General features: G+C 47.3%; 1 protein-coding gene across 1 annotated transcript in view; it reads right to left on the minus strand.

The window, feature by feature from the left end:
- The window catches only part of CHRNG (cholinergic receptor nicotinic gamma subunit), a 159,329-nt gene that overhangs the window by 19,901 nt on the left and 113,434 nt on the right, over positions 1-25,994 (minus strand). The window contains exons 7-8 of the mRNA XM_085635679.1: positions 6,183-6,383; positions 5,355-5,469 (exon numbers count right to left, since the gene is read on the minus strand). Coding sequence (XP_085491805.1) covers positions 5,355-5,469; positions 6,183-6,383 — 316 coding nt within the window. The remainder of the gene's footprint in view (positions 1-5,354; positions 5,470-6,182; positions 6,384-25,994) is intronic.

Consider the following 25,994-nt stretch of genomic DNA (forward strand, 5'->3'; position numbering starts at 1 on the left):
GAGCTCCTTATCTACAGAGGTATGGTACTTTACTCCCCTCTCCCTAGAGCCGGCACTGATTTTTACTGTTGAGTGCCACGCACACTCCTTTGCACCATAGTGCACTGGTGTGTGCATGAGTCCAGCATAGGTTTTGCCCTGGAAGGGTAGCCTTCCAGTATTAAGTACTATTCCTACACTTAATTAAAACCTTTTTCTGCTTTGTATGTGTGCTGTACAGTACAGCACTCATGTAAAGTCAGCCGTAACGAAAGGAGGAAGATAGGGTTTTGCGTCAAAAAGCATTGGTGGCTGCATGGGAACACCCATGTACCACCCATTTAACGCACCCTTGGCGCTAAGTAACGCAAAGCAGTGCGTCACGCTGCTTTGCGTTACTTTTAGGCTACTAGTCAGGGCTAAACAAGTTTTGTGCTGGAAAGTAAATTAGAAAAAAAAACATTTTGTGCTGGTTTGCATCCCTTTTGTATCGCAAACCCAGTGCAAAATGTTTGTAAATCTACCCCTTTGTCTATACTCCAATCACAGGTTACACTATTATTGGTGATACGTGTCAAAGCGGAAATCTATCTGTGTAGCAAACCCATATTCTCCAGATATTTTCCAGACCATTGGCAGGCATTGTTACTCCAATTTTCAAAACAATCTTTTCCACAATTGGTATTCCCGAACAGTTAAGTCTAACAAAGGACAACAGTTCAATAACACATATTTTTCATTTATGTGGATATTTCCATAGAACACACACAAATTTGCTGTTTTTAGGTCTCGCCTGAGACATCGCTTTAGCGCTGCTCTGGCGAGACTTATAGTAAGCACTTTTGGAAGTGCAAACGAGTGCTTTCAGGCCGCCAACTACTGTGCATGTGTGCCGGGCGCGCGCACCATTTGGCAGCCTGAAAGCACTCGTTGTCTTTCACTTTCGCCGCTTTGATGTTTTATCGTGATCGTGATCACTTTCACATTCGCGGCCGTACGGCCGCTTCCCTTCCTACTTTAATGCACTGTTGATTGGATAATAATGTACAACAAGATCTCATCTAAAGTGTAAGACCATCTAATAAGGTGTAAATAAATATCGGCCTTGCATTTATTAGTGTATGGTGTTGATGCAGACTTCAAATAGATGATTGTCTAAACTTGATCGTCTTGTCAGTTCTAAACTTTTAAAGGGCCCAGTTGATTTCAAGTCTTTGCATAGTTCTGCTTGATGTGAGCCTCTTTTCCTCGGCTTCCCTAGATTGCTGGATTGTCTCCCTTGTCAGTCAAACATGGGCATAGGTGGCGGGGGTGCCGTGCGTGTGTGTTTTGAGTGGTCAGTTATTTGAGACGGGAGGGGGCAGGGAGGAGGGGGCAGCAGCTTGCAAGGGTTGATCTGCAATGCAAATTATGCAGCCTGCCAAACAATGGGGAAGGGAGCAGGGCCATTTCTGGGGTCGGCCTCAAAATCAAATTTGTGCTTTCTTAAAAGGGACCCTTCCAGACGTCCCCGTGAGCACAGAATTAGCTGGAGGGTAGGCATGGGGGTGGTGTGGGTGACTTTTCTTGCCCCGGGGGTCATCTGTGATTTCCCAGGAGAGCAGGACAAGAAAATCAATGCAGCTATTAAAATTCAGGGAATAGGTGTCTGTTCGCTTGCCAGGTTTTACGAACCGGGGATGCTTTTGTTCTGCGCTTAGTCTGCTGGGGGCTTGCTGTGGAGTTCCACTTTTACCTCTTACTCCTGTAGATGGACAAACACCGCCATTTTAAGATCTGTAAGTTCTGTAATGGGGATTTTCATTGTTCAGTTACAATCAGAGCTGTTTCTAACTTATGGCTGTAACACGCGAGTGAACGGGGCTATCTTAACCATGACCCGTTTAAAAATAATAACATTCTAAGGAACACAATCATTGTGCTACAGTGGTGTTTGGGTTTTCAAAAATAGAGGAAATCCAAGATTGTGCGTTTAAACAATCGAATCAGGCTGGTGTGTGGAATCGACCACTTTGAAGACATTCTTCGTACACCCAACAGAATCCACGCGTCGTAAAGCATGCCCGCCCCCACTCCCCCCTCCCACTCCCTCCTCGTCAGCTTCAGTGCGCTCTTGTTTTTTATGTTGTAGAGTGCATGTGCAGACTGCTCGTGTTGCACTGTCTGCGCTCGCCCATACACCTCCCACTCCGTTTGTTCCACCCCCTCCCTAGTTAGTACATTCCGAGTTTTACAGCCACTCTTGTATGTGGAAGTACACAAAACAGCTTAATTTGATCTGTTGGGAGGGGCAGGCTGGAAAGGGCAGTGGGGGTGAAAGACATTTGTCAGAGTTCTAGCCTGGCTTGTAGTCGCTGTCGGAAGTCAAGGATGGACAGGACACGGCAACGCTTTTCCTCCACACCCAGCACGGCATCTGTGCAAACAGCTAATAGACACACAAGAATACACAAACGACATGGTCAAACTCAGGGCTTTAAGTGGGATGAATAAACTGGAGGGTCTCTCAAAGGGGCGTGGCCGATGTAATTAAGGGCGTGAACGCACTCCAATATCTTAGGGTAGAGTTCACGTTATATAAAACTGCAGAAGAAAAGAAAAACTGAGCTTTTAATGGAGTGTTTTCAACTTTGCAGTCAGCCTCGCCATCATACTACTTCAAAGGGTCAGCTTTCTTATCTTTATGGGGCCATGTGTTTCAAACACATGGCCCCATAAAGACAACAAAGCTTTAACAACGGACGAAAGTGAAAGTGGGCCGTGGACATTAGATTTAAATGCTAAAAACTCTAACTTTCACAAATGCGAGACTGCTGCACGCCGCACACTGCTGCACGCCACACACTGCTACACGCCACACTGCTGCACACTGCTGCATGCCGCACACTGCTGCACGCCGCACGCTGCTGCACGCCGCACGCTGCTGCACGCCACACACTGCTGCACGCCGTACACTGCTGCATGCCGCACACTGCTGCACGCCACACACTGCTGCATGCCTCACACTGCTACACAAAACACTGCTGCACGCCGCACACTGCTGCACGCCGCACACTGCTGCATGCCACACGCTGCTGCACGCCACACACTGCTGCACGCCACACACTGCTGCACGCCGCGCACTGCTGCACGCCACACACTGCTGCATGCCACACACTGCTGCACACTGCTGCATTACTCACTGCTGCATGCTGCACGGCACTGCTGCACGCAGCACACTGCTGCACGCCGCACAATGCTGCACGCACAATGCTGCACGCACTGCTGCATTACACACTGCTGCACGCCACACACTGCTGCACACTGCTGCATTACTCACTGCTGCATGCTGCACGGCACTGCTGCATGCCGCACACTGCTGCACGCCACACACTGCTGCATGCCACACACTGCTGCACGCCACACACTGCTGCACGCCGCACACTGCTGCACACCGCACACTGCTGCACGCCGCACACTGCTGCATTACTCACTGCTGCATGCTGCACGACACTGCTGCACGCAGCCCACTGCTGCACGCCGCACACTGCTGCACGCCGCACACTGCTGCACGCCGCACACCGCTGCAAGCCGCTGCACGCCACACACTGCTGCACGCCACACGCTGCTGCACGCCGCACGCTGCTGCACGCCACACACTGCTGCACGCCACACACTGCTGCACGCCACACACTGCTGCACGCCACACACTGCTGCATGCCGCTGCACGCCGCACACTGCTGCACGCCGCACACTGCTGCATGCCCCATACTGCTGCACGCCCCACACTGCTGCACGCCCCACACTGCTGCACGCCCCACACTGCTGCACGCCACACACTGCTGCACGCCACACACTGCTGCATGCCACACACTGCTGCATGCCACACACTGCTGCATGCCACACACTGCTGCACGCCACACACTGCTGCATACCACACACTGCCGCACGCCGCACAATGCTGCGCACACTGCTGCACACCGCACACTGCTGCACGCCACACACTGCTGCACGCCACACACTGCTGCTCGCCGCTGCACGCCACACTGCCGCACACTGCTGCATGCCGCACAGCTGCACGCCACACACTGCTACACGAAACACTGCTGCACGCCACACACTGCTGCACGCCACACACTGCTGCACGCCGCTGCACGCCACACACTGCTGCATGCCTCACACTGCTACACGAAACACTGCTGCATGCCACACACTGCTGCACGCCGCACACTGCTGCACGCCGCACACTGCTGCACACCGCACACTGCTGCATGCCGCTGCACGCCACACACTGCTGCACGCCACACACTGCTGCACGCCACACACTGCTGCACGCCGCACAATGCTGCACGCCGCACACTGCTGCACGCCGCACACTGCTGCACACCGCACACTGCTGCATGCCGCTGCACGCCACACACTGCTGCACGCCACACACTGCTGCACGCCACACACTGCTGCACGCCACACACTGCTGCACGCCACACACTGCTGCACGCCGCACAATGCTGCATGCCGCACAATGCTGCACGCCGCACAATGCTGCACGCCGCACACTGCTGCACATTGCTGCATTACTCACTGCTGCATGCTGCACGACACTGCTGCACGCCGCACACTGCTGCACGCCGCACACTGCTGCATGCCGCACACCGCTGCAAGCCGCTGCACGCCACACACTGCTGCACACCACACGCTACTGCATGCCGCACACTGCTGCACGCCGCACACTGCTGCACTCCACACACTGCTTTTATGCGAGTTTATGCTACTGACATTGTAAATGACAATGCCTTTTATTTGTTTTAAAACCAAAACATAAATAAAAGTCATTGTAATTTTACAATGCCAATAGCTCAAAATCTTATAAATGCGAGACCTATTGCATTGCAAATGCTTGTTTAGATGTATCTAATTTTCACTGGGTGGACATGCTTCTATTTTTCATTGGGTGTAAACCCATAACACCCAGCATTTGAGGACTTGACGGAATGCCTAAAATATGTAAATTCGAATGCTGGCTAAAATTGCACACATTTGTGATCCACAAAATCAGCACAGGTGTCCAACACATGTCCTGGAGGGCAGGATCTAGTATGCCACATTTTCAGCATACCACTTACTAGGTAAATGAGGTCCATTTAGATAAACTGTATGTACATTTATCTAATAAGGATATCCCAAAAATGAATTTATTTTATGTGAATATCATGTAAATCTGCCATGACTCCAGCCCTCCTGGCCCTATGCTGGACATTGATATAGTAACAGATTTCTTCACAAGCGTTCTTGAAATTTCATCATCAGGTTCTTGGAAGTGGCTTGAAAGGATATACTTTTTTCCCTGGAGGAATTCCTGACAGGTAGAACAAGCAAAATTTCAAGGTAAGTCTTACTTTACGATGAGCGGTACGGCCTGTGACGTTTCTGGAACCTTCTGCGCGATCAGGAAAAGGAAAACAGTCTGTGCTAGAAGAATGTTGATGGAGACGGTACATTTCTGACCTCCAGCTGTTAGTGGAGAAAGGAACGTGATTCTTGTGTCTCCATGAATGCAATTATTTCTAAGATCTTTTATATATCATATACTGGTTGTGTTGTGTCTCAACTCTGTCACTAAGCAGAAGAGCTGACAGATCCTTATTGAATTAACAATGAAATGATTTTGCATGTGGCACACATGCCTTATTCAGAAGTATCAACACCTTAATTATGATTAATTTTTACTACACACCCACTGACTTGAATATCTTTAAATATTTAGTAATAAAGGGGCAACATGGAAATGTCAATGTTTATGTGCACTCCCTCCACCCCCAATAAGCATCAATATACCTTTGGCACTCATAGAACATATACAAAGTGGATTCGCATTCCATTCCTACACCACCACATGCACAGTAAAGGACCCAACGCACCTTTTTCTGGCAACGGATCTATAGGAAAAAGATAATATTCCAACCCTACACCATCACTCCCCTAACACCCATTGCATCTTTATCTGGCATAAAATGTACTGGGCATACTTATACATTCCATCCCTTGGCCCAACCCCAACATGTAATAATGTAGCTGGAGGTGGGAGATGATGTGTGGAAGTAAATACACATCCCACCATCACACCTCCACTCTTACATGTAAACTCTATGTGCCATTACCTGGCAGAGGACATAGAAACAGATCCACTTCCAATGCCTATTCAAAGGTCACAAGACTCAACATACCTTTTGCTGGCAGGAAGTACACCAGGACACCAACCGAGGAAAGGAGCACACAAGGAACAATCATGTTAATGATGTAGAAAAGTGGCTTCCTCTGGATGATGAGGAAGAATACGATTTCCTGGTATTCTAGATCATCAGGGGAGAAGTTATCATTGATGATTACCTTGGCCGGACGGTGCTTGATCGCCCACTCCCCATTTTCTGTCAGAGTCAAATACAAGAATATGAGCGAGCATAAGTGCAGGATAACCAAAAAAGAATGACAAAACCATTGGGGTACAAATGCGACTGTCAGTTCATGGGATAAATCAATTCACGATAAATACATTTGTTGATAAGTGCTGATCATGTCCCTATAAAAATTGTTTATCAATTAAAGTGTTATCATGTGGATTGTTTTAGTGGTGAAATATTAATTTCAGATAAGTAGCGCGGCTAAACTGAATGGTTGGAGTCAGAATATTGAAGTGATTTATATCAATCTACAAGACAGTAAATCGTCTACATTGACTACCACTATATCAACAAATTTAATTCATATGGGTAAATATATATTTACTATCCTGAATTTCATATATGAACCTTTACAATATAGTAGTAGTAAAACTTGTGTATTTAATATTTTTGTAGATTGATATTTCGCTGATGATATAGTGACCCCTGCCCACAGCTACCGAACATTATTCGGTTTCACAGTAGGTTGAGGAAACCTCAATGAGTTCCCTTTAAAGTCAGCTTGTCATCTTCATTCAGTATGATTCTCATTCTTTTGATTAGCATTAACGTTTATTATTGTTATTCACCTGCATGCTAGTCTCTTTCTTTTCTTCCTCTTAAATTGAGATAAGAATAGTTGGCTGTGCTACCAGCTTCAAGGCTTGCTATGCAAATGCTAATGTGTGAAGGACTTGGTGGGACATCCACCCCACCTTCATGTTAGCTTTCCTTTAGTGGGTGTCATTGGAGATATGTTTTGTATTTGTTTTTATTGTGGGTGTATTTATATGGTGCAAACCAAAGCCCGAGAGGTGGGCAGACTGCTGTAAATAGTAGTTGGGATTATATGCTGTCACATGCAGACCCCCTGAGCATGCTGGATGTTTAAAAAACAATAAGACGGCTTGCATCATTAGCGGATGAGAAGTAGGGTGACATCAGTCTTCCAGGTTTTCAGAATGTTTAAGCATATACTGGTGAGTCTTTATACATATTTACATTCGTTGATGTTCACACTAAGGGGCTCATTACGATGTCATGTGGAAAGCCTCCTCCCGACAGTCGGAATCTCCGCAACCGCGTCGGAGACCTTCCGAACGACTTGGTTGGTTTACATTCTGACCGACCGATTAGAATGTAAACCACACGGTTATTCAGAATCAGTTCTGAGCGACTAGCAAAGTATTCCTGTCGGTCAGAACCGCATCATACCCCCTATGGGCAGCGCTACCGCCCTAGGGATTACGATGTTGAATTCCAACAGCCTTCCTGCGTCGGCCTGTCCGACACGAAAAGGCTGCCGGATAGTGACTTTGCAGATCCCTGGCAGGGCCCCCTAGGCCACACGGCCTAATGTTGATGACCAAGGGGGTACCCTAGGGACCCCCCTGTAAAACCCTGCACTGTGTGGCAGGCACTGTGGGGTGCCTGTGACAGGGTGCAGGATTTTCCACAAACACACCATTTCCCCATAGGAGCCTGTGTTACGGCCGGTTGTCGGGCGGAACACGAGCTCCCATAGGGAATAATGAGACAGTGATTGAACATTGTTCGGTCGCATAATAATCTGGAGGTCGGAATCACCAACCTCAAGTTGCTTGGATCCGATTCCGAGTCCGTGTCGGGCGGAGGCTTTCCGCCTGACATCGTAAAGAGCCCCTTAATGCACGTCTGCCGTGACATTTGTTGGTGTTGGATATCTGTAAGTAAGCAAAGCATTAAAAAGAGGAGAACTTTGAGCTCTTCCTAGTAGATTAGAAGTGGCAAAGCCTACTCAAGTAGGGGTGGGGATGTTTTAGGGGGAGTGGGTGAAAGCAGAGAATTTATGGTTTCTACATATCTCCTTCTTTGTTTTGTGGACTGCGAAGATGAGCTTACTAGGGCTAAGAATAGAATGTGCAAAGCTGGCAAAAGGATTTTACTGCTATGCAATCATGTTTTTGTATGTGCATGGCTCTGTGAATGATCCACAAGGAAATACAGCTAATTGTATTACTTGTTGATCAGAGAAGGGGCTGAGACTGCATGGATTTGAGCATTCCTTCATCTCTAACCAGCCCCTCCATTCCCGAACAAAGCACCGTAAGAGGAGGATGTTAAAACCATGAAGCGAGTAACCTCAGCACGACACATATGTGAATTACAAAGTTGGGTAGGTATGTCAAAACATCTGTGCACCAACAAATATCTGACGAAGTACATTTCGAGACACAGGATGCAAGCATCCATGTCGCCTCCAGGTTAAACATATATTTTTCTGCAGCTGGTATCCATTTCCAGAAACTTGTTGCAACCCTCAACGTCAACATTTACGAGGGCTTGCAGTGAATTTCAACTGTCTATCTTGATCGCTTTTTAATATTTATCTTTTTGTGTAGCTTAGTTCAGGGTGTAACTTTGTACCAAAATGTAATAAACCATTTCTCTTTTTTTAGTTGAATGTAACTGAGTTGACCAATATTGTAATATACAGTTTTTTTTCTCCATTTATACAATTCCCTTTAAGCACATTCCAGTTTATTGCAGCTGGATTTCAAAGGAAACTGCCACCCTATTGTATTGCTGAGTGGCAATCATTTGCATGAACTTGGTCAAACATTTTGAAAAAAGCAACCAGAACTCAATGATGCTGGATTTTGGAATTCTAGAATATCTTCATTGGTATCAACAATAGAAAACATGGATCCGCGGATCTTCTCAACCTTGAAGCTAGCTGCATGCTGTTGGGCAGGGGGATCATTAGCGACGGATAGTCACCCAGATCAGGCTTTTACAAAAGTTACTGCCACACAGCATTGTGTGTAATCCAAAATATTTAAATCTCAATGCCTAGATCAGTACCCATCACTTGTTTCAGGAACCTGTTCAGCAGTGCTATATAATAATGCTCAATTTCACACATGCATTATATCTTGTTATTAAGCACATTCAAGACTTTAATGTGCACCTTACTGCAGTTCCCCCACCCACAGTCACTAGGACCACCACATGAATTGTTCCTGCATTTGATTGATTTACAAATGCTCTTATGAATAGTGCTTCTAATGCTCCTCACAGAATGTTTGTATTTTAAAAAGTAATTGAAATTCCTGCTGTTTGCCAATGACTCAATTTAGCATCCTTGAAGGTAACATCATCTGTCTTGACTCTGAGGGATTAGAACTGGTGGCCTAAGGGTTACATATCAAACCCTTTATTGAATGCAATCATCTACTGCAAAATGTTAAGTGTTTACTGAGCTGCTTTACTGGTTGATCTCTCTGACACTGTTTCAGACCTGGACTGCACTTTTATAAAACTTTTGACAAAGGTAAATAATCTACTATCACTCAAGCACTATGTCATGGTTAGATAATATGGCCACAAATGTTTTGACAATGCATGCAACCTGTTCACAAATATGCAGATACTAATGCAATACTTCCTAATGGTAGTTCCTATATAAACATTTAACCAAGATGCAACACACCCAAAACTAAGTAGGCCTTGTTCTCTTCCAGTCTAAAATGTAGATTACACTGCTCCTGAAAGAACACAACTGGCATCCTATTGAGGGCAGGGTGAAGATTAAAACACTCTATCTATTACAGAAAATTCTGGAAATCGATTCCACTTTGCCTGCAAAACACAGTAAACCCTCTCCACCCACACTGAAATGCAAGGCAGGAGACCCAAGCCTCCTCAATATTTGTTAGACCTGTCAGCCTGAAGATGGTTTTCCCCAAACATTTTGCCTTCCTCTTCCTTTTTGTTTTGCTATTCTCGTTTTTGCTGGCCTTAGGATGTGACCAGTGCTAAAGTGCCTGTGCTCACTCCTTAAAACATGGTAACATTGGCTTATCCCCAATTGACATGTTTAATTTAATTAACTTGTAAATCCTTAGTAAAGAGGCACTACCTGTGCCCTGACCTACTAAATTAAATGCTACTAGTGGGCCTGCAGCACCTATTGTGCTACCCACTGAAGTAGCCCTTTAACCATGTCTCAGGACTGCCATTGCAGCCTGTGTCTGCAGTTTTAAACTGTCATTTCGACCTGGCAAAAGAAACCTTTTGTCAGGCCCAAACCTTCCTTTTTTATACATATAGGTCACTCCTTGGGGAGGCCCTGCACAGCCCAGAGGGCAGTCTGCAGTGTATTTGAAAAGTTGGACATGTACTTTTAAGTTATTCATGTCTTGGTAGTGAAAAACTCCTAAAGTAATTTTTTACTACTGCAAGGCCTACCTCTCCCATAGGCTAACATTGGAATTAACATTTAATAAGTGATATTTTCCAAATGTGAGCAGGTAACCAGTTCGTGTTTAGTGTCTTTTGAATTGCAATGAGAAATCCTGTCACAAGGTGAAGTCGGACTTTATATTATAATTTTGAAAATGCCACTTTTAGAAAGTTGGCATAATCCTGCTTTAGCCATTTAGTGCCTGTAGCCTGTTATGTGTGAGTAGATATCCCTAGTTTGCACTTTGTGCTTTTTTGGCTCTATTTGTACTGAAATCCTAACATCTGCATATCTCCGGTTCCACTGATTGGATTTTTGTTGCTTTGGTCTTGTTTTATTTATTGAAATCTGCTCTATTTTTCCAAAGTGGTGTGGGATCCTTTCTAGTGTGTTTTCACTGTGTTGCTGTTTGAAGTGTTGCATAAATACTTTACACATTGCCTCTGAGTTAAGCCTGACTGTTCTATACCAAGCTACCCAAGGGTTGAATACAGGTTAATTTAGGGTTTGCTTGTAACTTCATCCTGACATGGATTGTGGTTGTTTCTTGACCAGGGCTCACAACCCAGTCACTCAACAACTCAGTTTCTTACAATATTCAAATCCATGGTTGGTGGTCAACCTGCAAATGGGTTTCACTAGAGTTGTGAACCTCCCTGTCCGCTGACAAGATGGCTAAATTGCTTCAAATACATCTCAAAAAGAATTCTCCTGCACCTGTAGGGCTGTCTATTGATGCAGAGAAACTACAAATTAATTTGTGTTGTTACAGATATTCAAGGTGGTGCAGGACAGCTTCAATGAGGCATACCCAATTGCAATTGCAGCCCTCACTCATGTTAATGTTAATGTTAATGTTATTGGGGATTTATAAAGCGTACGTACGCCGGGTTGGCTTCATGGCGCTAGCAGACATCTTGACAAAGGCAGCGGAAAACTAATCCTGAGTAAACAGCCAGGTTTTCAGGAGTTTCCTAAATGGAAGGAGGTCAGTACACGTACGAAGCTCAAGAGGGAGGGAATTCCACAACTTGGGAGCAAGAGTGGCAAACCTGCGGCCTCCAAGACGAGACCTCTTGAAGTTCGGACTAGTAAGAAATGAAAGGTGGGTGGATCTTAGGTGACGAATGGGGGAGTACCTACGCATAATGTTGTTAATGAATTCCGGACTGGTACCGTGTAAAGCCTTGAAAATAAGGCAACCGGTTTTGAAGACACAGCCAGTGTAATTTCCTCAACAGAGGAGAGGCGGGTTGCCATTTAGGTTGGTGGTAGATCAGACGGGCAGCCTGGTTTTGGACCAACTGAAGGCGTTTGAACAAATAATGGGGCATTCCCAGGTAGACCGAGTTGGAATAATCTAAGTGGGATAGCACAGCAGAAATCATGGCTTGGACCAAAGCTTCATGAGTAAGAAAGCGATGAATTTTCCTAAATTTTCGCAGTTGGTAAAAGCACTTGGACACCACTGCTCCAACCTGGGCTATTAAGACTAGACCACTATCCAGAAGTACCCCCAGAGTCTTGGCGGAGCTAGAGGGGATAGGAGGTGGGCCGAGTGCAGGAGGCCAATAATGGGGGCCCCAGTGCTTAAGGCTGTCCCCAGTAGGACCACTTCCGTTTTTCCCGGGTTTAGTTTCAGGTTTAGGTAACTCACTCCCACTAGTTACCTAATATGGCCATTTGTAAAACAAAGAGACTCTTTCCCCTGGCTGCCATCAACTACCAAGTCTAAAGCTTGAGGAAGAGCATAAAGTAACACCCAGGGGCATATTTGCAATGCCCTGCACTATATTTACAAAGTGGCGTTAAGCCACTTTTTGTGGCTTAATGGCAACTTTGAAATATGGTACCCTTTCACGCAGTTGTCTGCGTGAAAGGGGTGTGCAATGGGTGTTGCAGTGGGCGTTCCACCACAACACCCATTGCTTTTTGATGCTGCCCCAGATTTACAAGGAGGAGTAAATCTGAGGCAGTGTCAAAAGCTAACTCCAGGCAAGAGCAGGAGTTAGAATGGCGCAACAAGGAGAAATACTTTTATTTCTTCTCGCTTTTGCTTTTTCTATGTGTGCTGCACTCTGCAGCACAAATAGAAGGAACAAACTGCCATTAATGATTGTTTATGTGCAGGAAGGTGTCTCTTCCTGCACATACACAACCATTAAATAATTGGCGATTTGCTACTTCTATGCGTGTCGTAGAATGCAGCACACATAGAAGCAACACATCACCATTATTGATTGTTTATGTGCAGGAAGGGATACCTTCTTGTACATAAACAATCGTTCCCTGTAATGTAGGCACCCTTGCACTATGGTGCAAGGGTGCCTGCATTTGTGCTGGGCATCTATCTTTAGCGCCAGCACTAGAGAAAACACAGTGGTACGCCGTATTGTTGTAAATACGGCGCATCCCTGCGTTTTGGAAATGGTGGAGTGTGGCGCTGCAAAATGTTTCGCCAACTCCGTGTTCCATCATTTCCTTGTAAATATGCCCCTCAGTGTTTATAGTAAACCCTGCATCTCCTGGACTCACATTAGCTTCCACTAGCAGGACAATAACCTACAGGAACCTTTCCTAAGTTAGCCCAGGTGCTCACTTGAGACAGTTTCATCAAGTAGTTGTGTACACTGCATAGAAATAAGAATGGCCTTTAAATCCAAATGGCTGATAAATAGGGTAAATGTGTAACTTCTGATAAGACAAACAACTCTTGACATGCGAGATTTGGGTTCCAACCACAGAAAAGGACTTTGATTGTAGGCAGAACTCCACCCATTGCCACAAGCACAGGAATAGTAACTTTGTACAATGCTGCACGTTTTGGTTACAGAAGAGTATACTGACAGAACACACTGTCAAAAGTGCCATATACAAGCTTGGTCATGTGACATCTTCCATTGAGCAAAATCTGTATTTTATTTCCAGTGAGGTAACTAATGAAATTGTAACTAGGCCACTGCATTGTAGAGTCAACTAAGAAATGGTACAATTACAAGTTTTTCGTTACCGGTTGAGTGACAGCTGCCTAGCCAGACCCACTGTAGGACACCTCTCCCAAATGCACTGGCCCACTGTGCACAATGGTGCACCTTCAAGTGTGTGTACTATGCACAGGCAGAGACTGTGCGCTGTATCACTTCAAATGTGCTGTTCACAGTGCAAGCACAAATCTGCATGAGCATCACAGACTGTAGGACCAAACTTCATACACTGGCAGGTGACTGCGGAAGCATCTACCAAGTCGAAACAATAACACTAGTACTTTTAAGCAATATTATACATTGACCAACATATAGCCTTTAACAATATCAAAATCGTACACAACATTCCTGGGGCTTTAAACACCCAAAGAAAAATGCAGTATACGGAATAGAATTCTGCCTACATAGGAATTAAAATATTGAAAGATATGTAGTGAGAAGAGAATGCTGAACATATAGATATACAAAATACTCAAAGCCATTTTTTACAAACATACATTTTTAATATACCATAGGATTCAATTTCCCAACATTTGTTGGAAAAAAGGATCACCTAAAATGCTCCAAAAATAAAATAATCAGGTGGATTTATTGGGAAGACGAACACTAAACATAGCACATCAGTTAAATCTCCAAGACATTTATTGGGAAGGTAAACGTTCAACATATCCCGTTCTTATAAATCCCAAAGATATTTTTTAGGAAAAGGAACATACAAATGAATTAGGACAGCAAAGTTCAGTAATTGGAAAGACTAATGCTCAGTATATCTCAGATTTAACATACGCACAAACATTTACTGGGAAAAGGAATGGTTAAACACCCAGATATTTAAATACCTAAATGCAATTTTTGGTAGTACGAGAACTCTATCTAATCAGGAGGCTTCCTCACCCATAACGCTGAATATGAAGAATATACAATCAACATACACTGGGATGGAAATGTTCCAGAGACTTTTTTTGAGAGAAAATGAAATATACAGAGGAATTAAAATCCTCAAACAGGTAAGAATAGCTTACTTAGAATATACTTCACAACTGTCTCTTAATGTAAAACAGTTAATTTTAAAATTATCATCTAGACATTAATCAAATTTGAATTTCATTATTGCAATTACGATTTGCCCCATAGGAACTGCAAAATCAAAATTACTCATCTTAATAGTAAGAGTATAGAAGAATATCAACTCATTGTTACAAATTGGTCATAAAACATAAGATGTTTTGATGAAAATATAGGCGAATCAACAATATATGGGGAATATCATGCTTCACTGAATTACAAGATATCCATCACACTTTTCTTAAAAACATTGCTTATTAATCCTTGGATGTTCCACCTTTAGATAATTTCAACCTGAATTCTTAGAACCTAAATTCAAAACTGTCTGGTATATTATGTAAATAGTGTAAACGTTTATTGTCACCAAACCCTCTATTTGTTGTACTAAGGCGATATTTACTATGTACATATTCATTGTCTTACTTTATGCTTAATTTACTCCGAACTCACAAATCATGAATTTAACTTCTTGGGAATTTCCCAATTCTAAATCATTGCAGCTAATATAATAAGTCATTAACTGAACACATGGTCAGGAGAGATCTCTCCAGTCTCAGAGTCTCCACCTTTCAAACCTTGCCAGCAGATTGAAGTATTTTTGGTGCATTACCTAAATTTAGCGACATATGAAATCAAACTGTGCGTGTATAAGCCAATAATTTTAGTTCCAGTTATGTCATTTGAACTATCGCATTTAGAGGCTTTCTCAAAAACTGTTTTAATGAGGCACCTTCCAGTCTTTTACCAAGAGTTAACATCAGCACTACATGATGCCGTGGAAAGTCAAAAAGCAGTAGCAATATTGATCAATCTATTCTGTCAACCTATGGCCAGTAGTCAAGATGGAAAAACAATGCTCAATCATGGGGTACTCCTGTCAAAATCCTCATTATTCAATACATTTGAATTACATTCTCTTGTGCTTATGCCATTGTTAGACCTGTCAGCCCTTTGGGTGGTCCCTCCTCATCATTATTTATTTTGTCCCACTTTTGCCTCAAACCCTGTTTGAATTTTTCCTTTTTCGGAACCACCAGACTTTTTCGTGTTGCTGCAGATTCAGGGAGCCATTTTACCTACCCCTGAAACTTCTGTCTGAGGGCCTGGAGCACAAAATGGTGGCCACCTGTGACATCACCAGCATCCACTGGAACCTACCAGCACCTTCCAGAACATTCCAGAACCCTGTGACAGTTGGAGGCGGTTTAGAATGTTGGGAAGCTAAGAGAGAGAGTTGGCAGTTGGAGCTGGCAGTTGGCACCTGACTGGTGAAGAGTGAGCAGCACAAACTTGAAGGAGGAAGGAGTGAAGCAGCAGGGGTGGAAACTTGTGCCTGGAGTGGGGTCCATAAACCCACCCTTGATACTAGTCCCTACTGACGGAGCCCAGCCTAGAGCCCTGTGTGGGAAGAAGTCAGAAAAACCATCCTGAGGACCTGGACAGCAGGAACAGGCCTTAGAAACAAGAGAACAGCAAGATCCTGACCTGGAAGCTGGTTTCCCTGAAGTCCGACGTCGAGTAGCCTAAGACCTGGAGCCCGAGGTGGAGAAGCGGCGCTGACTGGAAAAGCAGACGTCGTACCCGGAGCCGCCAGAGGTCGAGAGAGGGCGCCGTCAGAGGTCGTGAGGAATACCAGAGGTCGAGGAGGAAGTCACCCGAGGTCGAGTGAGCGGCGTCATCGGAGGAGTGAAGTCCGCCCTCCGGAGTCGTCGGAGACCGAGGTGAAGGGTAACGGAGGTCGGGAGTGAGGATCGCACTCCGGAGTCGCCGGAACCTGTGAGAATCGTGCCGGAGGTCGGGAGTGGAGGTCGCACTCCGGAGTCGCCGGAAACCTGGGAGGAGCACCGGAGGTCGGGAGTGAGGATCGCACTCCGGAGCCGCCGGAAGTCGACATCGAGGCAAGGCCGGCCGACGTCATCGAATCCGAGGTCGCCATCGGACCGGAGCCGCCCGAAGTCGACATCGAGTAAAGACTGCCCGACGCCATCGAATCGGAGGTCGAGATCGAGCCGAGGCCGCCGACACCGAACCGGGGCCGCCTACCGGCGTCGTCAAGAACAGACATTGTGCCGAGGCCGCCGACATCGAACCGGAACCGCCTCACGGCATCGACACGACTCCAGCGGCGTCGGAGCATCAGAAAAAGGGCAGTAAGTGGAGTAGAGGGCGCCTAAGGCCCTGTGGAGACCTGAGAGACTGCTCTAAGGGGCTAGGGAGGTGCTGGAATCAACCTGACTGTGCCAGGGGTGAACTGGGACTAATCTAGAGAGGTTGTGTGGAGAGAGAGAGAGCCAGGTCTCTGGTATTTCCCCCCTTGATCTACCTCAGTTTAGGCCTCAGCCTTGTCCAAGCCAGGGAGTAGACACCCTCAAGCCTTCCACATCCCCACAAGCTGTGCCTGGGCCAAATCAGCCCTTAGGAGTTTAAAAGTGATCTGATTCCATGAGTGTCACTGTCAGCTTTTAAGTATTTATTAGGGGCACTGTATTTATTGTATTTAACCTATTTATTGTTCCACTGTATTTATTGGTCCACAGTATTTATTGATGCACACTATTTATTGGTTTACAGTATTTATTGCCTCAGAATATTTAATTGCCTGTATGTACTGCACTGATATTTATGCCTTCTTTATTTATGATCACCCCTATTTATTGAATCCTTAAGCCAGTTTTTAATTATCCTGCACTTTCTAAAAGTTTGTATATTGTGATTGTTATTTATTTTCTCCAATCAGCAACTAAGAGAAAAAGAAGATAAAGAAAGATATTTTCATAATTTTTACGGTGTAGAGTCGTTTTTGGAACGGATGCACGCATGGTTATTGTTTGGGTATGTCGTATGCTTAGCACGGAGCCTGATTCCTGACCACTCGAGCCAAGCTACCACAGTGTGTCCGGAAGACCACCACCACCCCTTCTAGCGTGGGAGTGGGTTTCCAACATAAATTGGTGTTCAGTGGTGGGATAGAGCTGTGCCTACGCATACTCAACAATAACTGTGGGTAGTCCATAGGCCTACACCGGGAGTTTTCTCAAAAGCGGCCTTCCTAATTGTGGGTTTTTGTTTTTTTCCAAATTTACTCTGGTGGTGGGAGGAGGTATTATTAAAGGTACCCCCCTGCATAGTTACTGCACAAAACCTGTCCTCTAACCTGAGTGGGCAAGATGGAGTTTGTACTAGAAAATCTAGAAACGTACACTGTGGCCCAACTCAGGGAGTTTTGCCAGCGGGAGGGGGTGTACTGTCCCCCAGGAGCAAAGAAGGGTGCACTCCAAACTAGCTTAAGGGCTTGGGGGGAGGCACGCCGAGAAAGCAAGGCTGAGGAGGAAGACAGGGATGGAGAGCCTGACACCGAGGGGGCTGAGATGTACCAACCTGAGGTGGGGAACCTGTCAGCAGGGCCCAGAACCATTTCTAGGAAGGGCACCAGTGCCTCTAGCGGTGGCTTGTCTGAAGTGGAGCTAACAGACCGGAGGGAGAAAAGACAGCTCACATGGGACTTAGCAAGGCTGGAAAAGGAGAAGGAGGAGCAGAGGATGGCCCATGAATTACGACTGAAAGAAATAGATCTTCAGATCTTGAGAATCGGGGCACAACCTGTTCCTAATGGTGGCAGCCAAACCCAAGAGATCACCAGGGAACCTAAACCATACCTGCCAAAGGACATAGTAGCTGGCTATGGAGTGGGCGACAATATCGCCAAGTGGCTAGCGGCCTATGAGGTCTCGTTGAGGGCCCATGGGGTTCCAGAGAAGTACTGGGGAGGGGGATTGTACAAGTACATGCCTCCAGCTGGTAGGGATGCTTTGTTGGCCCTCGAAGAGGATGAGCAGACCCACTACCCCACCATGAAACTGGCGCTCATCAGAAAGTTTGGACTAACACCTGAAAAGTACAGACAGAAGTTCAGGGGTAGTCACAAACTGGGCACGCAGAATTGGGTGGACTTCCTGGACTATGCAAAGAAGGCACTTGAAGGTTGGATTCAGGGCAGTGAAGTGAGGAACTACGAGGGGTTGTTTGACCTAGTACTGAAGGAACACCTGCTCGGGAAATGTTTCCCTGAACTGCGGCAACACCTGGTGGATAGCAAGCTGACCAGTCCCCGGAAGCTTGCTGAGGAGGCGGACATTTGGGCTAGTACCCGGGTGTCCACAAGGGGGACTGGAGGGGATACTCAAAAGGCCGGACAGGGCGCCCCCCAGAAGAAAGAGGGAGGGGAAAAGAAAAAGGAGTTCTCCAAAGGCCCCCAAAATAACTTCCAAGGGAAGGGAACAGGATTCACCCCTAAGGCTAACCCGCCCAGAAACCCTAATCCTGGCCAGAGTCAGCAGCCAAGGGTTGTCCATTGCTATGAGTGCGGTGGCGTTGGACACTATAAAGGAGATCCGAAGTGCTTGAAACGACCACCCCCTCCCACTGGAGGAAAGACCCCCGGAGTAGCTAGTGTAGTGCTCGGGGAGGAGATGCCCTTAACTAAGGGAAGGGAGTGGGCGGGTGTCACTTTAGTGTCCCTGGGAGAACGGGAGATGGTTCCTAAGATCCAGGTGCCCGCAAATACCGCAAAGTATGGGCAGTGGGTCACCATCAACGGCCAAAGAGGGGAGGCTCTGACAGACACAGGAGCCAGTATGACTATGGTGCGTAGCCAACTGGTGTCTCCAGAGCAGGTAATTCCCGATGTACTCCACCCAGCCGCGATGGCTGACGGCAGAACAGCCACTATCCAGTGGCCGAGGTTCCCTTTGAATGGGGGGGGGTTGCAGGTTCACTTCGAGTTGCCGTAAGCCCTGCCGTGCCAGTCGATTGTCTGCTGGGGAATGATATGGAGCACAACGCTTGGAAGGAGGTGGAATACCGGACTCACACCGAGATGCTGGGTACACCTGATTGGGCCTGTGTTAGCACAAGGTCCGCGACTACCCGAAGAGGGAGTTCATTTCGGCTGGAGCCTGGAACAAAGGCCCAGCCAGCTGCCAGTCAAGGGAAGAACCGAGGACAGGAGGAGCCTGCCTCGGCGTCCCCACCCCGTAGGACGGATAGGCCACCGGAGGTGGTGGACCAGGAGTCTGCGGTGGGGGACGTTACCAAACTGGAGGACCTACCCATCCCGGCCGAGTGGCACGTGGAGGGAGGCCCGTCCAGGGAGGAATTCTGCCAGGGCCAGAGGGAGTGCCCTACCCTTGAGGGGCTGAGGCGACAGGCCGAAGCCCAGGCAGCAGGGAACGTTGAAGGGAACTACAGTGTTTACTGGGAGGATGGCCTCCTCTACAGTAAACCCAAGGCACCCCTACATGGATCGTCACGAGCCTTGGTAGTCCCTCAACGTTATCGAGCCTTCCTTCTGGAGTTGGCTCACGAGATACCATTGGCAGGACACCTGGGGCAAGACAAGACCTTCGCCCGTCTTGTCCCACACTTTTATTGGCCTCAGATGAAAGTGTCGTCCGATACCTACTGCCGGACATGTGTGTCTTGCCAAGCCAGTGGGAAAACAGGGGTGAAGCTGAAAGCTCCCCTGGAACCACTTCCTGTCGTTAGCACCCCCTTTGAAAGGGTGGGCATCGACATTGTGGGTCCATTAGATCCGCCGACTACAGCTGGTCACAGGTTTATCCTGGTTCTGGTGGATCATGCCACACGGTACCCAGAGGCAATACCTCTGAGGACCATAACAGCACCTGTTGTGGCAAGGGCCCTGATGGGAATCTTTACCCGAGTGGGTTTTCCCAAGGAAGTTGTGTCCGACAGGGGGACCAACTTCATGTCAGCGTACATGCGGGCCATGTGGAAGGAGTGTGGAGTGACCTACCGGTTCACAACTCCTTACCACCCCCAGACAAATGGTCTGGTGGAGAGGTTTAACAAAACCTTGAAAGGCATGATCAGAAGTCTGCCTGAAAGCCTGCGGAGGAAATGGGACGTCCTCCTACCCTGTTTACTTTTTTCCTACAGGGAAGTGCCACAGAAGGGAGTGGGCTTCAGCCCCTTCGAGCTTCTGTATGGGCACCCTGTACGTGGACCTCTCAACCTGGTGAGAGACGGATGGGAAAGAACTCCCAGAAAGCTTCCCCAGGATGTGGTGAGCTACATGCTGGCCTTCCGGAGCCAAATGGCTAAGTTGTGGAAGCAAGCTTCTGACAACTTGGAAGCCAGCCAAGCAGTGATGAAGGCGTGGTATGACCACAATGCTCACCCGGTGGAGTTGGAGCCTGGCCAGAAGGTGTGGGTGATCGAACCAGGAGAGCTTAGTGCCCTCCAGGATCGCTGGTCAGGACCCTTTGAGGTGTTGGAGAAGAAGGGTAAGGCTACCTACTTGGTGGACCTGAAGACCCCTCGTCAGCCCCTGCGGGTGCTACATGCCAACCGCCTCAAACCCCACCACGAGAGGCCCGAAGTCATCTTGATGATGGCGACTGACGGAGGAGAGGACGTGGAAAGCGAGCCTCTCCCTGATCTGTTTGCGTCTCAAGAGAAGGATGGGTCGGTGGAGGGAGTGATTCTCTCCCCATCTCTAACTCCTGAACAGCAGGAGGACTGTCGCCAGGTCCTGGGGCAGTACTCTTCGTTGTTCTCCCTTGTCCCGGGTAGGACTCACCTGTGCGTCCATGACGTGGACACAGGAGACAGCCCACCTGTGAAGTCCAAGATCTACCGGATGTCAGACAAGGTGAAGGCCAGCATTCATAGTGAAGTCACTAAGATGCTGGAGCTAGGAGTGATCGAACCTTCTAGCAGCCCCTGGTCCAGTCCGGTGGTGTTAGTACCAAAAGCTGCACCACCGGGTGCCCAACCAGAACTGAGGTTCTGTGTGGACTATCGGGGACTGAATTCAGTGACCAAAACTGATGCTCATCCGATCCCTAGGGCGGATGAATTGATTGACCGGCTGGGAGCTGCCCAATATCTAAGTACCTTTAACCTTACTTCAGGGTACTGGCAGATCTCTTTGACTGATGGAGCAAGGGAAAGGTCAGCCTTCTCCACGCCCAATGGCCACTACCAGTTCTGTGTGATGCCCTTTGGGCTCAAGAACGCACCTGCCACGTTTCAGCGCCTGGTAAACCAGATCCTCACCGGAATGGAGAGTTTCTCTGCTGCTTATCTGGATGACATAGCCGTCTTCAGTAACAGCTGGGAGGATCACTTGCGTCACCTGCAAGCTGTTCTCCAGGCCCTGAGACAAGCTGGATTGACGATCAAGGCCAGCAAGTGCCAGATCGGGCAGGGGTCGGTAGTGTACCTTGGACACTTGGTGGGTAGGGGAGCGGTGCAGCCCCTCCAGGCGAAGATCGAGGCCATCATGGCCTGGGAACCCCCCAAGACTCAGACTGAGGTCCGAGCATTTTTGGGCCTCACGGGATACTACCGCCGCTTCGTGAAGGGGTACGGTACCATCGTAGCCCCCCTCACGGAGCTCACGTCCAAGAAACAACCTCGACGGGTAGTCTGGACGGAGGCTTGTCAGCAAGCCTTTGAGAGATTAAAGAAAGCCATGTGCGAGGCCCCGGTCTTAAGGGCCCCAGACTTTTCCAAGGAGTTCATTGTCCAGATAGATGCATCAGAACATGGCATTGGGGCAGTGTTATCGCAACTCAACGAAGAGGGTCTGGATCAACCCGTGGTCTTCCTATCCCGGAGACTACTTCCCAGGGAACAGAAGTGGAGTGCAATAGAGCGTGAAGCCTTTGCAGTGGTATGGGCTCTGAAGAAGTTGCGGCCATACCTGTTTGGCTCGCACTTCCTGGTTCAGACCGACCACAGACCCCTTCGTTGGCTGATGCAAATGAAGGGGGAGAATCCCAAGTTGTTGAGGTGGTCTATTTCCCTACAGGGAATGGACTTTCAGGTGGAACATCGGCCTGGAGTGGACCACGCCAATGCAGACGGTCTCTCAAGGTATTTCCGCCTTAGTGATGAGAACTCCCAAGGGGTTGGGTAGCTCTCCCCACTTTCAGCTGGGGGGACGCGTGTTAGACCTGTCAGCCCTTTGGGTGGTCCCTCCTCATCATTATTTATTTTGTCCCACTTTTGCCTCAAACCCTGTTTGAATTTTTCCTTTTTCGGAACCACCAGACTTTTTCGTGTTGCTGCAGATTCAGGGAGCCATTTTACCTACCCCTGAAACTTCTGTCTGAGGGCCTGGAGCACAAAATGGTGGCCACCTGTGACATCACCAGCATCCACTGGAACCTACCAGCACCTTCCAGAACATTCCAGAACCCTGTGACAGTTGGAGGCGGTTTAGAATGTTGGGAAGCTAAGAGAGAGAGTTGGCAGTTGGAGCTGGCAGTTGGCACCTGACTGGTGAAGAGTGAGCAGCACAAACTTGAAGGAGGAAGGAGTGAAGCAGCAGGGGTGGAAACTTGTGCCTGGAGTGGGGTCCATAAACCCACCCTTGATACTAGTCCCTACTGACGGAGCCCAGCCTAGAGCCCTGTGTGGGAAGAAGTCAGAAAAACCATCCTGAGGACCTGGACAGCAGGAACAGGCCTTAGAAACAAGAGAACAGCAAGATCCTGACCTGGAAGCTGGTTTCCCTGAAGTCCGACTTCGAGTAGCCTAAGACCTGGAGCCCGAGGTGGAGAAGCGGCGCTGACTGGAAAAGCAGACGTCGTACCCGGAGCCGCCAGAGGTCGAGAGAGGGCGCCGTCAGAGGTCGTGAGGAATACCAGAGGTCGAGGAGGAAGTCACCCGAGGTCGAGTGAGCGGCGTCATCGGAGGAGTGAAGTCCGCCCTCCGGAGTCGTCGGAGACCGAGGTGAAGGGTAACGGAGGTCGGGAGTGAGGATCGCACTCCGGAGTCGCCGGAACCTGTGAGAATCGTGCCGGAGGTCGGGAGTGGAGGTCGCACTCCGGAGTCGCCGGAAACCTGTGAGGAGCACCGGAGGTCGGGAGTGAGGATCGCACTCCGGAGCCGCCGGAAGTCGACATCGAGGCAAGGCCGGCCGACGTCATCGAATCCGAGGTCGCCATCGGACCGGAGCCGCCCGAAGTCGACATCGAGTAAAGACTGCCCGACGCCATCGAATCGGAGGTCGAGATCGAGCCGAGGCCGCCGACACCGAACCGGGGCCGCCTACCGGCGTCGTCAAGAACTGACATTGTGCCGAGGCCGCCGACATCGAACCGGAACCGCCTCACGGCATCGACACGACTCCAGCGGCGTCGGAGCATCAGAAAAAGGGCAGTAAGTGGAGTAGAGGGCGCCTAAGGCCCTGTTGAGACCTGAGAGACTGCTCTAAGGGGCTAGGGAGGTGCTGGAATCAACCTGACTGTGCCAGGGGTGAACTGGGACTAATCTAGAGAGGTTGTGTGGAGAGAGAGAGCCAGGTCTCTGGTATTTCCCCCCTTGATCTACCTCAGTTTAGGCCTCAGCCTTGTCCAAGCCAGGGAGTAGACACCCTCAAGCCTTCCACATCCCCACAAGCTGTGCCTGGGCCAAATCAGCCCTTAGGAGTTTAAAAGTGATCTGATTCCATGAGTGTCACTGTTAGCTTTTAAGTATTTATTAGGGGCACTGTATTTATTGTATTTAACCTATTTATTGTTCCACTGTATTTATTGGTCCACAGTATTTATTGATGCACAATATTTATTGGTTTACAGTATTTATTGCCTCAGAATATTTAATTGCCTGTATGTACTGCACTGATATTTATGCCTTCTTTATTTATGATCACCCCTATTTATTGAATCCTTAAGCCAGTTTTTAATTATCCTGCACTTTCTAAAAGTTTGTATATTGTGATTGTTATTTATTTTCTCCAATCAGCAACTAAGAGAAAAAGAAGATAAAGAAAGATATTTTCATAATTTTTACGGTGTAGAGTCGTTTTTGGAACGGATGCACGCATGGTTATTGTTTGGGTATGTCGTATGCTTAGCACGGAGCCTGATTCCTGACCACTCGAGCCAAGCTACCACAGTGTGTCCGGAAGACCACCACCACCCCTTCTAGCGTGGGAGTGGGTTTCCAACAGCCATTTAATGAAATACAATCACAGTTACAACAGTTTAACAGTGGCATCGAGGGAAAATGTAAATGATGGTAGACTGGTGTCTTTAATATAGGAGAACCTATGTTGTTATAGAGAGAATTCACAGGATTCTGCAAGAGTGTATCCCAATGAGATTGCAAGCGTGGAAAAGCCACTATTATCCTTATTCCAGAAACTTTGTATATTTCCACTTAGCAATATTTCATTCATCTTTTGCCATTTCTCAGCTCAAAAAACATATTTTTGTCTCCTTAAAATTGATTTGCATTTTGCCATAATCTTTTTATAACCATCTAGCTCATTCTCTTTCTTAGATTTCTAATATCTCCCTATTTTAGAATGAAGCTTTACCATCATACAATCTTTGTCAAACAATAGCTTGTTATTTGAATATTTATGTTTCAATCATCACTTTCCACTACCAATTACATTAGACAGTGTCTTTTCAGTCACATTTTCCATGTCATGCCAAAGCATAAAAGTTTTCAAAAATGTTTCCTTTGATGGATATAATTGTTGTTTATCAGATAGGCACACAAGATTCTATGTATCTATTAGAGCCCACAACCACTGAGAGAAACTAAGTGAAGCTATTAGTATGCTTTTAAAGTGAAGAGGATTCTATCTCCCATAGTTGAATTGATGTGCAAAGAGATCACTTTTGTTACTAAGTTGTTTCACAGATACACACATATTTAGTCTATTTTTGCAAATGATTATAGGGGTTATTTAATGGTTGGAAGTCCCTACTGCCTCCCACCAGGGAAGAAGAGGTCACATGTTTTTCACAGCCCTACTGGATTACAGCCTGCCATATTTAGAGATCTCTGCCTGTTTGGAAAAGATCTGTGTGCCTTCAGAGGAACCACCTCCACAGAAGCTCATCTAAAGGCACTCTAAGTTTGCTGAACAGCTGCAATGTTTTATCAGACAGTTGCTCAGAAAATCATTTTGTCTTTCAAAAACAAAACTCCCAAAGCAAACTAATGGCCCTGATAGAGTGTGGTGGTAATTTTTTTTTTTTGGGAGGGGGGGATCACCAGGCTTTTTCTGGCGGTTCCGAACAGGAAAATAGTTTGTCAGGATGTCTGCCCTAAATAGAGAGGATGGTCTGAGGTACCTAGACTGATGGAACAAAATCAGTTGGGCCATCAAAGGTTTCCATTTGTGGAGCTAAAGGGGCCATCGCCTGCAGGAAACACAATTGAACCTCATCTCTATATACACCGGTCAGGCCATCAGGTCGGCAGATGGTACTCCACTACATTTGTGTTGGAGTACAAGGTAACAAACTAACCCACTGAGTATATACTGCTGATACC

Source organism: Triturus cristatus, chromosome 11 (genome assembly GCF_964204655.1).
Source record: "Triturus cristatus chromosome 11, aTriCri1.1, whole genome shotgun sequence".
Taxonomy (NCBI): domain Eukaryota; kingdom Metazoa; phylum Chordata; class Amphibia; order Caudata; family Salamandridae; genus Triturus; species Triturus cristatus.